The sequence below is a fragment of the Phoca vitulina genome, unplaced genomic scaffold, assembly GCF_004348235.1.
Source record: "Phoca vitulina isolate PV1807 unplaced genomic scaffold, GSC_HSeal_1.0 scaffold23, whole genome shotgun sequence".
NCBI classification, from domain to species: Eukaryota; Metazoa; Chordata; class Mammalia; order Carnivora; family Phocidae; genus Phoca; species Phoca vitulina.
Window position 1 is genome coordinate 27,619,066 of NW_022589726.1, and position 14,504 is coordinate 27,633,569.

Consider the following 14,504-nt stretch of genomic DNA (forward strand, 5'->3'; position numbering starts at 1 on the left):
AATTTAAATAATTCATTGTATGTAGAATAAAAAGAAGAGTCTCCCCTTATATACCATTCTTCCCAGTTTCATTTCTTTGCCCAAATGATATTATAAACTTTGCTATATATTTTTCAGACACATTAAAAAATGTTTTGAAACAGATGTACATAAACACATCTTTTTATGCCTTTTATACATCTTCAGTTTGCCTTTTTTACTTAGTAAACATATAATTGACTCATTTTTATGTCAGTACATAGTCTATCATATTTTTAATGTGTATATGAGATAGCAGAGAATGGATGATTTGGTTTTATTGTTTGTGTGTACTAGTATGAGCATGTAGTTATATGGCTGGAAATATCTCATATTTTAGCTTATACTTTACTGACTGTACTACTAGTGTGGAAAATTATATTTTCATTTAATTTTTGGCCATTTGTTTCCTCCTTTGTGAATGGCTGTTTGTCCATACCCCTTGACCATTTCTCTACTTTAAAATTTTTTTCTATAACCTGAACTCCTTTTATATGTCATGCCTCTTTTTTTTAACAAAATTTTTATTTAAATTGAATTTAGTTAACATATAGTGTATTATTAGTTTCAGGGGTAGAATTTAGTGATTCATCAGTTGCATATAATACCTAGTGCTCACTACATCAAGTGCCCTCCTTAATGCCCATCACCCAGTTACTCCATCCCCCCACCCCCCTCCCCTCCAGCAACCCTCAGTTTGTTCCCTATAGTTAAGTCTCTTATGGTTTGTCTCCCTCTCTCTTTTTTCTTTTTTTCCCCCTCCTGTATGTTCATCTGTTTTGTTTCTTAAATTTCACATATGAGTGAAATCATATGGTATTTGTCTTTCTCTGACTGACTTATTTCGCTAGCATAATACCCTCTAGTTCCATCCAAATTTTTGCACATGGCAAGATCTCATTCTTTTTGATGGCTGAGTAATATTCCTGTGAGTGTGTGTGTGTGTGTGTGTGTGTGTGTGTGTGTGTATGCCACATCTTTATCCATTCATCTGTCGATGGACATCTGGGCTCTTCCATAGTTTGGCTGTTGTGGACACTGCTGCTATAAACATTGGGGTGCATGTGCCCCTTTGAATCATTTTTTGTATCCTTTGGGTAAATACCTAGTAGTGCAATTGCTGGATCATAGGGTAGTTCTATTTTTAACTTTTTGAGGAACCTCCATACTGTTTTCCAGAGTGGCTGCATCAGTTTGCATTTCCACCAACAGTGTAAGAGGGTTCCCCTTTCTTCACATCCTTGCCAACATCTGTTTTCTTTTTTTTTTCCCTAAGACTGCACTGGACCTTGTAATTTGATCTTTCACTGATTTTTTTCTTTGAATAGGTATATTTCTTCATATATATATATATTTATATATTTATATATATTTATTATATTTGAATGGAAAGAATCCAATGAAGATTTGAACATGGCACGGTACAAGGTGTCCACCAGCCCTGTCTATTGAATGTGTTGCTAGTCTTTGTTCTTGTACAATTCAGAGTTTCCTTTTCAGATGCTAAGAATATTTAGTTAACATGCTAAATGACTTATTTCGGAGTTGTCCTTTCAATAAAGTATTTTCTTATTTTTTCCTTAAGTAAGACTTCTTTCAGTCATTTTCCAGATTGTTTTGGGGGAATTTCTGATTATTTTATAATTATTGTGTTTACTGTGTTCTGAAAACTTCACACAAGGTTAATACAGTTATAGCAGATAATATTTAGTTTAAATATATAGCTTTTTCCCTTAGGAATTCTGGCTTTTCTTTCTCTTTCTTAAAGGATAGATTGTTTTTACCCCCATTGTTTTTATTATATATCCTAGAATAGCTTATCACAATGTCTTTCAAACTGTGTATGGAGGATCAATTTTGTTTTTTAAATGTACAATTTTTCATGAGCCAATACTTTTGTAAAAATGATGTAAGTTACTAGAAAAGTATTAGATTAAATAGACCTAAAATTCTGTTGAGTTGCTATAAAGGTTTCTGAATGTTACTCTTAATTTCTGTACTTAATATTGTGAAGGACTTTAAAAATTCACTGTTGTGCACACTGAAAACTGTACTTTGAGGAATATTGGGCTAAGTCTGAAGAGTTTAAGAGTCAAATGAATTGAAAAGGCTTAGTATTCAGCTCCACTGATTCTCACCCACATTCACAAGATCTAGAGCTCTCTTTCAACTCTGTTGTTTCCTTGGGTATTTGACTTTGTGTTTTTTAAAATAATGAGCTGCGAGCAACTTTATAGAAGCTGAAAAGGCACCTGATGAAATTCACTGTTTTTGATTTACCAGTTTCAGATTGATCTCTTTGAAATGTCAATTATAAAAGATTAACAAATCAGTCTAAGAGTGATAGTGATCCTGGTAACAATAATAGCTAACACTGAGATGTGTCATGTGCCAACTACTCTCTAAGTACTTTTTATTTATATGTTAACGGATTGAACCCATAATAACTGTGATATAGACCTAGGTACTATGTCTAGGCATATGACATAGGTACTAAAACTATCTGCATTTTAGGACGAGGACACAGTCATCATACTTTAAACTATCACCTACTTTCTCTTTCCCAATCTTTCCTGACTTACTAGTTTTATCACTTCTACATTGTAGCTTCAGATACCTTCTTTTATTATCTTTACTATTCCCAAATGGACAACCCTACTCACATTTAGGTTCACGTTAGTCACTTGGTTTTATAACAGAAGAAGTTTGCATTTCTTCTTGGTGCTCTGTGATGCTAAGGGAAGAATGGGGAACTGTCATTGTGCTGCCATATTAAACATGGAAGCCTGAGGATCTTCTTAATGTATTTACCAACAGAATGACATGACAACTGTACGGCTGCGATGGGGAGATATACTTATGCCATTGCTTAAAAAATACAAACTTAACATCACATGGGGGGATCAAGATCTGTTGAATATCATCTTTTTTCATAATCCAGGTAATCATTTAAATTCCTTTTATTCTTTGCATTTGTAAAAAAAATCATAGATAATATTTAGTCAAAAATGAAGAAATGCAATTATTTGATTTTGGCTTATATTAATGATTATCACTATGTTTAAGACAGAGTAAAACTTTTTTTTTGAACTTTTCTTAATATTGTTTTTGTAGGAAAGGATCTAAATGCCAAACATTTTTCACTGTTTTAAATCTTCTCCTATAAGAGCTGTGTTTTTAAACTAAAATCTTTGCAGAATGTTAATTCTATGGAATTGGGGTTATTTGCTTCATTGTTTTATTTTTCTTCACATAGAAAGCCTTTTTGTTTTTCCGTGTCAATGGAATTATCGACCAGATCATTGTATATATGGAAGCAATTGCCAGGAAGCAGAAGAAGAAGGAATCTTTATTCTTCATGGGAACAGAGGTGTTTACCATGATGATAAGCAACCAGCATTTAGAGCCATTTATGAAGCACTGAGAAATGTAAGAATGTGTTTTTGTTTTTTTTTAACTTTCTGTGTTGAAATTCTTACAAACTTAGAGAATTTGCAAGAATATACAAAGAATTTCCATATCATTTACTCATGTTCATTAGTTATTAACATTTTACCTTATTTGCTTTACCATTGGTTCTCTTTCAGTATAGACAGGTTTTGTTCTGAACCATCTGAATGTAAGTTGCACACGTCATGCTCTTTTACTCCTTAAAGATTTTAATGTGTTTTCACTAAGAACAGGGACATTCTCTTATAAACCACAGTACAGGTATCAAACTCAGGAAATTTCGTATTGATACAGTACTTTCATGTGTATTCTCTTTCAATATAGAACAGTTTCTCAGTTTTTGTCTTTTATGACATTGGCGTTTTTGGAGAATAGAGCCTCTTTACCTTTTTTTCTTATTAGAATGTTCTTCATATTGCCTTGTCTGATGTTTCCTTATGATTAGGTTCAGCGTATGCCCTCCTGGTCAAAGTACTGTGTAAGCAGTGTGAGCTTCTCAGGGTATCCCATTCACAGTCACCTTTGTCTACCTGCCTTTTGTTGGCGATGCTGCTTTTGATCACTCACTCAAAATGTTCAGTTTCTCCACTGTGTAGTTGTTTTTCCTCTTGTAAGCAGTCTGTGGGGAGACTCTTTAAAATCATGTAAATACCTTCTCATCAAAATTTCTATGCTACATTTAGCATCCATTGTTGGTTCTTGTTTAAACCAATCTTTACTATGGTAGTTGCAAATTGAGGATTGTCCAGCCCTAGTTCTCCTTCTCCGTACAACTTTGGCACTCAGCATTCTCCTGTAAGGAAGAACCATCCCCTTTTACCTGTTTATTGACTGATACATTATTAGTAAGAAATCATTGATAGGTGTTTTTTTTCGATGATTTATAATGTATTATTTGTGTTGATGCCTAAGTTGTTTCCAATTTGGCCATTGGAATCCCTTTTGCCAAAGTCGTGTGCCCATCTGACATATTCCCTTCATTATTTTGGGTTATTTTGGTTGACTTCAAGTTTCATGCGTTGTGGTCTGAAAATATGCGTGGAATGATCTAGATCTTTTTATACTTGTTGAGGGCTGATTTGTGACCCAGTATGTGATCTCTTCTGGAGAATGTTCAACATGCACTCGAAAAGAACACCCATTATTTAAAAGTCTGTCTTTAACCCAAAGATTTGAGATACTGACCTTATCATATACTAAAGTTCCATTTGTAATTTCTGAATTTTCTCTTTTGTTCCACTGGTTTGTCTAATGTGCACTAATGCTGCACTGTTTTAGTTATAAAGGCGTTGTACTGTGTTTCAGTATCTGGGGGGTTACTCCCTCTTCAGAGCCTGTTCTCAGTGTTTTCCTAGCTATTGCATATTTATTTTTCCACAAATATTAACTCATTTAACTCAAAAAACAAATATTAACTCATTAACTCAAAAACCTGTATTTTTATTGGGAGCGAATCAGTTTCTTATATTAACTTAGGAGCTGCTGACGTTTTGATGGTGTTGAGACATCTTAATCGAGAGCAAGGACTATCTTTCCATTTGTTCTTTCAGGAATGTTTCATAGATTTCTTCATTCAGATTTTGAACATATCTTAAGTTGATGCTTAGGTATTTTATCTTCTTTGTTGCCTTTGTAAATGGGGTTTCCTTTTTTAAGCATCTGCTTTATATTGAGTTTGAGAAAACTATTACTGCCCCTTTCCCACCCTTGCCCCAGATATCTTCTTCTTCTTTTTTTTTTTTCTTGTTCTTGCTATCCTCTTTTATGTGATTAAGGTGGGTTGACAGGGAGAGATGACTGTACTTTACATATCTCTAGTTTGAATCATAAACCATGTCTCCGTGAATATGTTGGGGACCAAAACTTGGGGCAAGTCCAGATGAAGATTGGATCTATGATTTTGCTTAATGAACTATATCTTCCTGTCTATGCAGTTAATTCACTGATACCTGGGGAGAAGTATATGTGACCATTTATCTCTCATGCAGATGTACTCTTTGTTCTGCTAGACTGTGCCTAATCTTATGGGGATGTGAAGACAGAACATAAGTAAATAATAGGAGTGCTAGTTTGGTTTAAGTGTGGGGGTCAGGAGAAGAGCTGATTGCCTCTGTTTTTTAGATTCTTATTCTTTTTATTGCTAATGACTGTAGTAGCCTCATATATAGGAATGAGGATGAAAATACTTAACTGTAATCCATTGTGACAGAGACTGTACTGGAACCATAAGAGAGTATAAGAACTTTGTTTGCCTTGAAGGGCCCGAGGAAGCCTTGTACCTCCCTCAGAGGAGGCCTTTGAAGTGGGTCTTGAATGAGGAAGAGTTTTCCAGGAGCAGGGTCTATCTGGGCAGAGTACTGCCTGAGAAAAAGGCTCAGGGGTTTTAACACAAAAAAACACTTTTTTCATGAAAAGTCCATGGAGAGAGGTCAGGTGTGGAGCTGTTCAGTTGGAGTGGAGTGCTGGGTGATGAGGCAGTGGCTGGGCTGGGATCAATGTGGTGATGATATGCTGCATCAAGGTGATGATCTGCAATGATAAGGAATTCAAGTTTTTTCCTGGAAATCAGTGTTTCTCAAACTTGGTGGTAGGCAGAGTGCTAATGGCATTGTAGGCTCTCATTTTATATGTTATTTGCTAAGTTTCTTCTCCTGTAAACTTGATAGATAAAGTTTCTGTATAATCAGTTTATCATGATATAGCTACACTCACTGAAGAATTCTAAAATTTAGTGTTGATATTCATTTAATGTAGCAGATCTTACATGCCCCCAGAAATCAATTTTGTATATTAATGCTTTATCATGTGTTGTCAAAAGGTGATAAAAATGAAGAAAAGTACTTTTGGGGTTCTGAGACTGCAGAAGAGAAAAGAAATATATTCTTATAAAAATATGATTTCTTTGTTTCCTTTGAGCATTAAGAAAATCCATTATTAAGGAATTAAATTTCACTAGTTTTATTTGATCTTTTCTTTGATCTTTGGTAAATATATACCTTTAAAAAGCTGAGTAATGGTTCTAAGCTGACTAATTACACTTGATTTAAAAAAATAAATCTTTTAAAATGACTTCAAATACTGAATTGATTATTTGTATTTGTTTTGAATCTGTATTAATTATAGCTGTATCTTTCCATTTTTCAACTTAAGTTAATCAGTCTTTTATGGTGCTCTTGGTTAGTGTTTTTATCTTCCCTTATCTATAATTCAATGAGAAGTGTAATTTTTAAAAGCAATGTATTCACACAAGAGTATTTATGCAAGTTTCAGACAGAAGCTTAGTCATTGCCATTGAATGCAATGAACAATATGAATTATAAAGGATATGAACCATCTTTAAAATGTAAATGCATGGCTGTATCTTCCAGCAAATCAGGTTTTACGGTCCATACATATTTGTTAAATATTAGTTGTTGAGTGAATAAAAATATTAAGATTAAAAATTGCAAATACAAAATGGGAACAAAACATTTTATTGCTCTGTAAGGTATTTTCTGCTTCACGTATTTCATTCTGAATTACATTTCTTGGTGGTTCTGTGTTAACTTTGATTTACTTCACATCCTGCTTATATTTGCCTAACTGTCTTCACAAGGGAGTGGTCCTGAGTGTTTCCCTTCTGTCTACGGTCATCCACCTTGTCCATGGGGGATACGTTCCAAGCCCCCCAGGGGATGTCTTCAGTACAGATAGTACTGAACTCTATATATACTGTGTTTTTTTCCTATACATACATATCTCTGATAAAGTTTAGTTTATAAATTAGACACATAAGAGATTAAGAACAATAACTAATAATGAAGTAGAACAATTATATAACAATATATTGTAATAAAGGCAGGGAAGGAAAAGTGAAAATGAGTCAGGCACAGCATACAGTGTGGAAAGTGGAAAAAGGCCTCCAGTCAGGTGAGGCCACATGTGGGCTATGGGAAGGGGAACACCTAGATGCAGGTTACGTCCTGCACAGCTCTGCAGTGCTGCAGATGATGTGAATGGCAGATGTGCCATGACCTCAGGCTCTATTTATATGGGTGGCAGTTTTGTAATTTATCATCTTTTCCCTGAAAGGTCAAATTAGTTGTGTTATATGGTGGACTAAAAGAGCTCTAATTCACGGGGCACTGTTTTTATTTTAGAAAAGTCTTCTTCAAAATACTTAGGGAAGAAAAAAAAATTTTTTTTAATTACTCATTTACTTAAGTAATCTCTACACTGAACATGGGGCTTGAACTCATGACCCCGAGAACAGGAGTCGCATGCTTCTCTTACTGAGCCAGCCAGGCGCCCCATGAAAAAAAAATTTTTTTAACCACAAACACTGGGATTTAAATAACATGAAAATGAATGAACTGAATATCAGGTACTTCATATTTCTGGGAATTAACTTTTAAACACCTTTGTAATGTCATTTTCCTTTAAAAAATTTTTTTTAATTTTTCATTATGTTCAGTTAGCCAACATATAGTACATTGTAAGTTTTTGTTGTAGTGTTCAGCGATTCATGAGTTGCATGTAATACCCAGTGCTCATCCCAACATGTGGCCTCCTTAATACCCATCACCTGGTCACCCATGTTGTCATTTTATTTTCATTGCTTAGAAAAACGTCATAGTTTGGTCTTCGCGTTATTATTAGCCTCTCAACCACAGTCGTCCAAGGATGTTTTTTGTATGCATTGAGATGTTACTTGACAGTGTTACTTGATAAAGGTGATAAACCTTGATAAAGGCTGCTCTTTTTCAACATGGCTGCTTTTCTTAACCCCAAATAAATTTTAGGCGTATCCATATACAGCACTTTAAAACAAGCAAACAAAAGACCAATCCAGCTTTTATTAGTTTCTCCCAGTTAGTTACATGCCAGTTAGTACTATTTCCATTACATTCTTCCTGGTTAAGCATCCTCTCCTCTTTTCATTTTTAATCTTCTAAACAGTATTTATCTTCAGTGCACGTGACTGGGTTTAAAAATCATCCCAAGAATGATGGTTTCATGCAGTTAATGCTCATAGTTTTCTTTTTGAAGAGTTACCGAGGTTCAGCGTCTCTTTACATCTCTACATTGATAAAAGCCATGTTACAAATTATCCTTTAAGTTCATCCTGTTCTCCAAAGATTGACTGTGGCTTCCCATAGACTCACTAATTGCAATTCAAGTGGCACTTGCTTTCCTCGCCCTCAGTGTCATGGTAGTGAACCTTGGGGATCACCTTAGGTCATTTGAGCCCTCTGAGATGTCAGGTTCTGCATTTCCTTCAGGAGCTTGCATTTTTCACTGACTCTAAACTTCCACATAAAATATTCCATTTTTAAGCCCCATCTATCTTTCTAATTGAAAATATGCCTAGTTGCAAATGCCAAATCAAAAAATATAGCTGGTTGTAAAAACTAAAATCACAAGTTATAATAACTGCTACTACAGTATTTTTCAAAATGTATTCCTTGGGATATTGTATATTTTACAGTAAAAAAGGACTCTGGTCAAAATATATTTTGGAACTGGTGGGCCAAACAACATTCAACACATGTATTTTTCATTTTACTGTTTACAGCTTTTCATGTGCCAGTGTGAGTTCCCATGAAGAGTGCATAATGTGGAGCAGCTCCCAAATGTATTTACCCATGGGGCTGCTTTGTATAGTTAGGGCTCTTTGGGAAACCCTGAACTGCGCTGTCATTTTGCATTCATTCCTCCCACGGCATGCCTCTCTCTCAATTCTTTGTAGTCTAGCCTCAGCACTATTATCAGAGTGAGTTTTGGCTTTCCTTAGTGTCTCTCAGATACATACCTTCAGAACTTTTGGTCATCATCTCACACCAGTCGCTGTCTCTGGGCCTTCTCTGCTCTTGTACCTGTTCTTGTCTTGGCTTGAAATGCCGTGCCTCCATTACCTCTTCTCTGAAAAACTTTCCCTGATGCCCTCAGTGATTTACTGTGACTAATGTGAGATCATACATCCATTTAATTCATTGAAAATATTTGTTCAGCATATGTACTTTTTGTGAGACTAAGTGGAAGTTATCAATATTAAATTGAGGAAGTTTAGAGCATAATTGAATTTTCATATATTTATATATATTTGTCTTTTTATTTTTTTCTCTAGTGTTCTTTTAAAGATGACAACATCCGTTCCTTACTAAAACCTTTAGAACTGGAACTACAAAAGACAGTCCATACGTACTGTGGAAAAATTTACAAAATATTTATCAAACAGCTAACAAAAAGCATACAAGATCGTTATGATAGACCACCAAAGGAAAGGTGATCCTTGGTGACCGTTAAATCAAATGAATTAAAACAACAAAATATCAGAGGACATGTGTGAAGGAATGGTCTTGGATGAAGTGTTCAGGAAGGAATTATTCATCTTCAGAATAATTGTTTCTCCTGAAGAAGTTAAATGAGTATATATATTCATGTAATGAAGAATAAATTAAAGTCTTGAACTCCAGCAAGAAGACATTTTTGATACCTGATGTTTTGTAATGTTATTTGCTGTCAATACAGTATTGATGAAAATATTATTGAATGGTTTGTAGCCTACAGACTTTGGTTGACTCTTCTCAAGTGAGTAGGAACAGTAGGGGTGTATGGATGGAGAAAATGTACCTCATACACAGTGAAAACATTCAAACTGTGAGTATAGCAATAATTTTATGTCAGCACTAACCTCACTTTAAATGTGTGACAGAAAGTTTACAGGAACAGAACAGGTTCTGTTTCTAAAGCAATGTGATGTAACCGATGTAACCATTGACAATCGATGTGTGCCTTTATACATTTCATCTCTGTTTTAAAATATTCCTGTGACAATCATGTTTAAAATTAGATTATAAGTAAGCTGCATGTTTAAAATTGAGCTATATAAGAAAGTGGGAAAACCGTAAAAATGTTGGAGTTTTAGTCTGTGTGTGTTTGTGAAGTGTAGTATTTTCATTTGTGTATGTTAACCTGTGTTGCCAAAACTCAAATCTGAGATTGTTAAAAAGATATTTTTGGAAATTTTCATCACTTTAAATGAAAATTTTCAGCTTTACTGGGCATTCTGGAAGCAAAAAGTAGCTGATCATAAAGTGAGAACCTAACTAGCATACTTACGTGATTGTGGAAAATGTGATGGACCAAAAGGCATAAGCTATATACTTCCTGTGAACAGTCATTTTAGTTACAATGAAGCAGAAAAAAGTGGTCGATTTAAACTTTTTTCTTCTACCTCAGAATGGCTTTACAAGATACTTTGAAGAAGCAAATGTAGAGAGCCTTACTTTAAGTCAGTTAGACAACGTTCATGGATGATTTGGACTAAGAAGATTGTTATATCTGAGTATAGAAAAAGTAGTTTTGATTGGGTTAATATGCATATCTTCCTTTTTTGAACATCACTTAAGACTTTTTTTTAATCTCAAAGATAAGAAAAATATTACTTCTCTTAGTGTTCTTGACTGCTCTCTAACATGACTACAGATTCTGAGTACTTAGCATGTACTGTGCTGTGGCAGATCTCTCATCTTGTTAGGTGCTACGTGGTTATTCTTCTTTTTCCTTTTTTGGTATCTTAATGCTTAAGTAGAGAAGGAAAAATCATGAAGGAAAAAAAAAACTTATGTGAAAAAAGTGGTGATCGGCTTTATAAAGGTAGAGTGTCCTCTGTGGAGACATGGCATATGCAGAAAGACATGGTCAATGCAGTTGTCCCCTGTCTTTTGCAGTTCAATCAGGGCAAACAGAGAGGAAGGTGTAAAAAAAGGCAAATTAGAAGTTGATAACCAGCCCAGCACTCTTTGAACAGATGCGTTTAGAGAACACAATCTGTATGTCCTTGGCAGAATGCCATGGTGAATATAAGCACTTGTGAACTGTGCTGATAATTGAGTTTACTGAGTAGAGAATTAGAATCTTAGAATTTTGAAGTTTGGAGGGTATATATAAGATCATTTCTAATGGTCCCCGAAAGAACTTTGCCTGTCTAGATTAGACTCTCGTGGGGAGCTTGTTGAGCATGGATCCCCGGGCTTCCCCTTAGACTTCTTGGACGCTGTGTCTAGGATAGGGGCTGCAAATGTTTTTTTAATGAAGAGATTTTAAAACTACATAAAAGTAGAGAGAACAGTACAGTGGTACTCATCGCCCAGATTAAACATTAAATATCTTACCATATTTGTGTCATGTATTCCTTTTCCCTTCGCTGAAATATCTTAAAGAAAATGCCGGATAGCCTGTTATTTCACTGCTATGAGTGCTTTGGTAACTACAATGACATCATACCTCCTCTGACTTCATTTACTATCCATTCCTAAGCAAATTTCCTTAATTGTCTCCAATGTTAGATTAGAGTGCAAAAATAAGTCATCTTATGATTCTATTTTTAATAAGCATCTCAGATGATTTTGATGTCAGCTAGTTTGGGAAATACTGGGAATCGTTTTGCCAAGTTGAAGTTAGGATACCATAATTCTTGGCACAGTTAGATTATAAATGTGATTCTGAAATATTAGAGGAATTGGGGTTATTGGCAAGATATGAATTTATATTATTAGTAAGTTTCTTAGGTTTAATTTCCTCAGTGAACAGAGAATCTCAGCCCCATTGGCTCTAATAAAGTGGGTTGGGGCTATGTAGTGTGTCGTCATAATTTAATCCAACTGGGCTGTATATCTCTGGTTTCATGTTGTGGCTTATTTACACTGTCACACACTCCACATTGTGGATCAGTTAGAAGGTTTTCGTCTGGTTTTATTCAGACCTGACCTAATTGGGCATTTTACCATAAATTGGGATATGGTGAAAACTTTCTACTTAGGGACTATATTTACCTAAAATTTAGGATATCACAGAAAGTCCATAACAATAGTAAAATGAGTTTTCTGAATTTATCTTTAGAGAAGGTAACTTTTTCTATGAGAATTCTTAAGAAATGCCGGTCTCAGCATTAATGAGGTTAAATTTATAGAACAACTTAGAGAATATATTTCTTTTCATAAAACAGTATATCTATGCAGTTATATAAATTACATTATATATTCTTTGAGTCTTCGTATTAGAACAATTCTGACCTCAGAACTATCTCTGGGCTACAGTATTTACCAAAGTGGAATGACTTTAAAATGTAGTCATACTTCATTTGTATAAAATAGCCATCTTAAAAGAACTTGGAAATCTTTAGAAAATATATATTGTGATTTACATTTTAAAGCAATACATAACTTTTTTTTTTTTCCCCTGTGAAGAATAGTTCATAATGTATAAGGTAACCCAGTTATCTTTTGGACACTTTAGAACCTGAAATAATATTATCGCTTACTCATTGCTCTTTCATTTCGCCTCCTGTCAGATGTTACTGGTATAATGGCAAAAAACCAGTCTGTGTATTATATCTGGATTCTTTTCTTGGATGGGGACCTCAGGCATATCCTTTCACCTTCTCTGTGCCTTAGGTTTGTAAACAATCGATATGCTCTTCCAACCTCATGAGTCTCAGAAGTCGTAAGTCAGAAAGTTACATGACTCAACAGAGATAATGGATCTGAATGCAATCTACACGGCTAATACATGCCACACACAAGCATTAGTGTTGAAGTTCTGTTTTGCCTCCTATACAGATCATTCTGTTTCCTTAGGGTGAATGTTTTCTGACATGTATTATATCTCCAGTAAGAATTTGCTTATATTATGTAAGGAGGAGTTTTTAAGGAAGAGAGAGCAGAGAAGAAAGGAGTGATTATAAATGAATGAGCAAAAAAAAGGAAGGAAAAGAGAGAAAGTGAGAAAAGTGAGGAAAGAGAAGGGGATAAAAGTGAGAATGGCAAAAGGCAGAGTAAGAGAAAAGATGGAATGAGAGTGGGAAAATTGAGAAGTGGAGGTGGAGAGAAATGCTGTGGAAACTGTCACTTTTTGAGTTGTAGGCCCCCCACCCTGTGCCCCTGTCTGCCTGCCTTCTGTTTTCAGTTCGTGAGGCCCTGCGGGGTCAGGAAGGTACTGGCTTTCATGGAGGCGGCAGCACAACTACTTTGCTTTTGATTCGTCAGTACTAGAGTCCTGTTGCAGTCACTCTACTCACTGATCTAATTTAGTGATAATGATTCAACATTGTATTTCTTGACTGGATCCCAGTCAGTTGTTGGATTATACAAGACTAACCACATGGATGCACAGGGGAGTCCAGGGTGGAGGGGACGGCTCAGTTAGGTTGGAAGGGGCCCCAGGAATCTGTTACAACAGTTTTCCAGATGATACTGATAGGAAGCCAGATTTGGAAATCACTGCCCCACCCCCCCGCCCCCCGCCCCCGAATGGCAGTAAATCACATCTGTTGATTCCTTGGTAGGCATACTTTCAGTGGAACAGTTATAAATGGATTCAAGAGATGAGGAGACAGGAGAAACACATTGAAGGGAAAAGCCTGAAAAGATACTTTTCAGAAATTTGTATTGTAAGTAATAAATACCTTAATAGTAATCAGAACCTCTTCAAAGTGTTTTAGAAAGATCATGGATCTGTTGTTTTTTTTTTAAATACCTTTTTTGGTTCCTTAGAGTAAATAGAGAAGGATAGTAGTGGTGCAATATGTCAGGTATGGGGCCAGTTACCCATTTATTAAATGTACTTTCAAGTGTCTTAAAACAACAATTGCCTTATTGCATTTTAATATTTAATAAAAGTAGATTAATGATTTGTACTGTAACAGTTATCCTTTTTACATTGCCAAAGCAACCCTTTTTTGCCTCTTAAAGTCTGGTTAAGTTGTTTCAGTGTTTGCTGTTTCCTAATTCACTGAACAGAAAACCAGATTTCTAAAATCAAGTTATATAAACTTAAGTCTAAGAGGTGGCACAGGAATGTTCTGTTTTTTGTTTTTTTTTTAAACTAAAAATGAATATGATGTTAATTCAAATGTCTAGGAATTAGAGAACCATGAGAAGAATATGGAATAGCATGTTGGACTAGGCAATTTAAAATTGATTAAAATAAATGTCGAATTTACTTTTAAATGGAAAACAATGTATTGTCACCTCATTTCTACCAGTAATTCCAAA

The 14,504-nt window shown here is 35.0% G+C and overlaps 1 protein-coding gene across 2 annotated transcripts in view; it reads left to right on the forward strand.

Moving 5' to 3' along the window:
- The window catches only part of GXYLT1 (glucoside xylosyltransferase 1), a 44,686-nt gene extending 30,962 nt beyond the window's left edge, over positions 1–13,724 (forward strand). For both annotated transcript variants that reach the window (XM_032420665.1, XM_032420666.1), the window contains 3 exons: positions 2,836–2,959; positions 3,275–3,447; positions 9,575–13,724. In XM_032420665.1, the coding sequence (XP_032276556.1) occupies positions 2,836–2,959; positions 3,275–3,447; positions 9,575–9,736 (459 nt within the window). In that variant the 3' untranslated portion in view covers positions 9,737–13,724. The remainder of the gene's footprint in view (positions 1–2,835; positions 2,960–3,274; positions 3,448–9,574) is intronic.
- Positions 13,725–14,504: the final 780 nt, after the last annotated feature.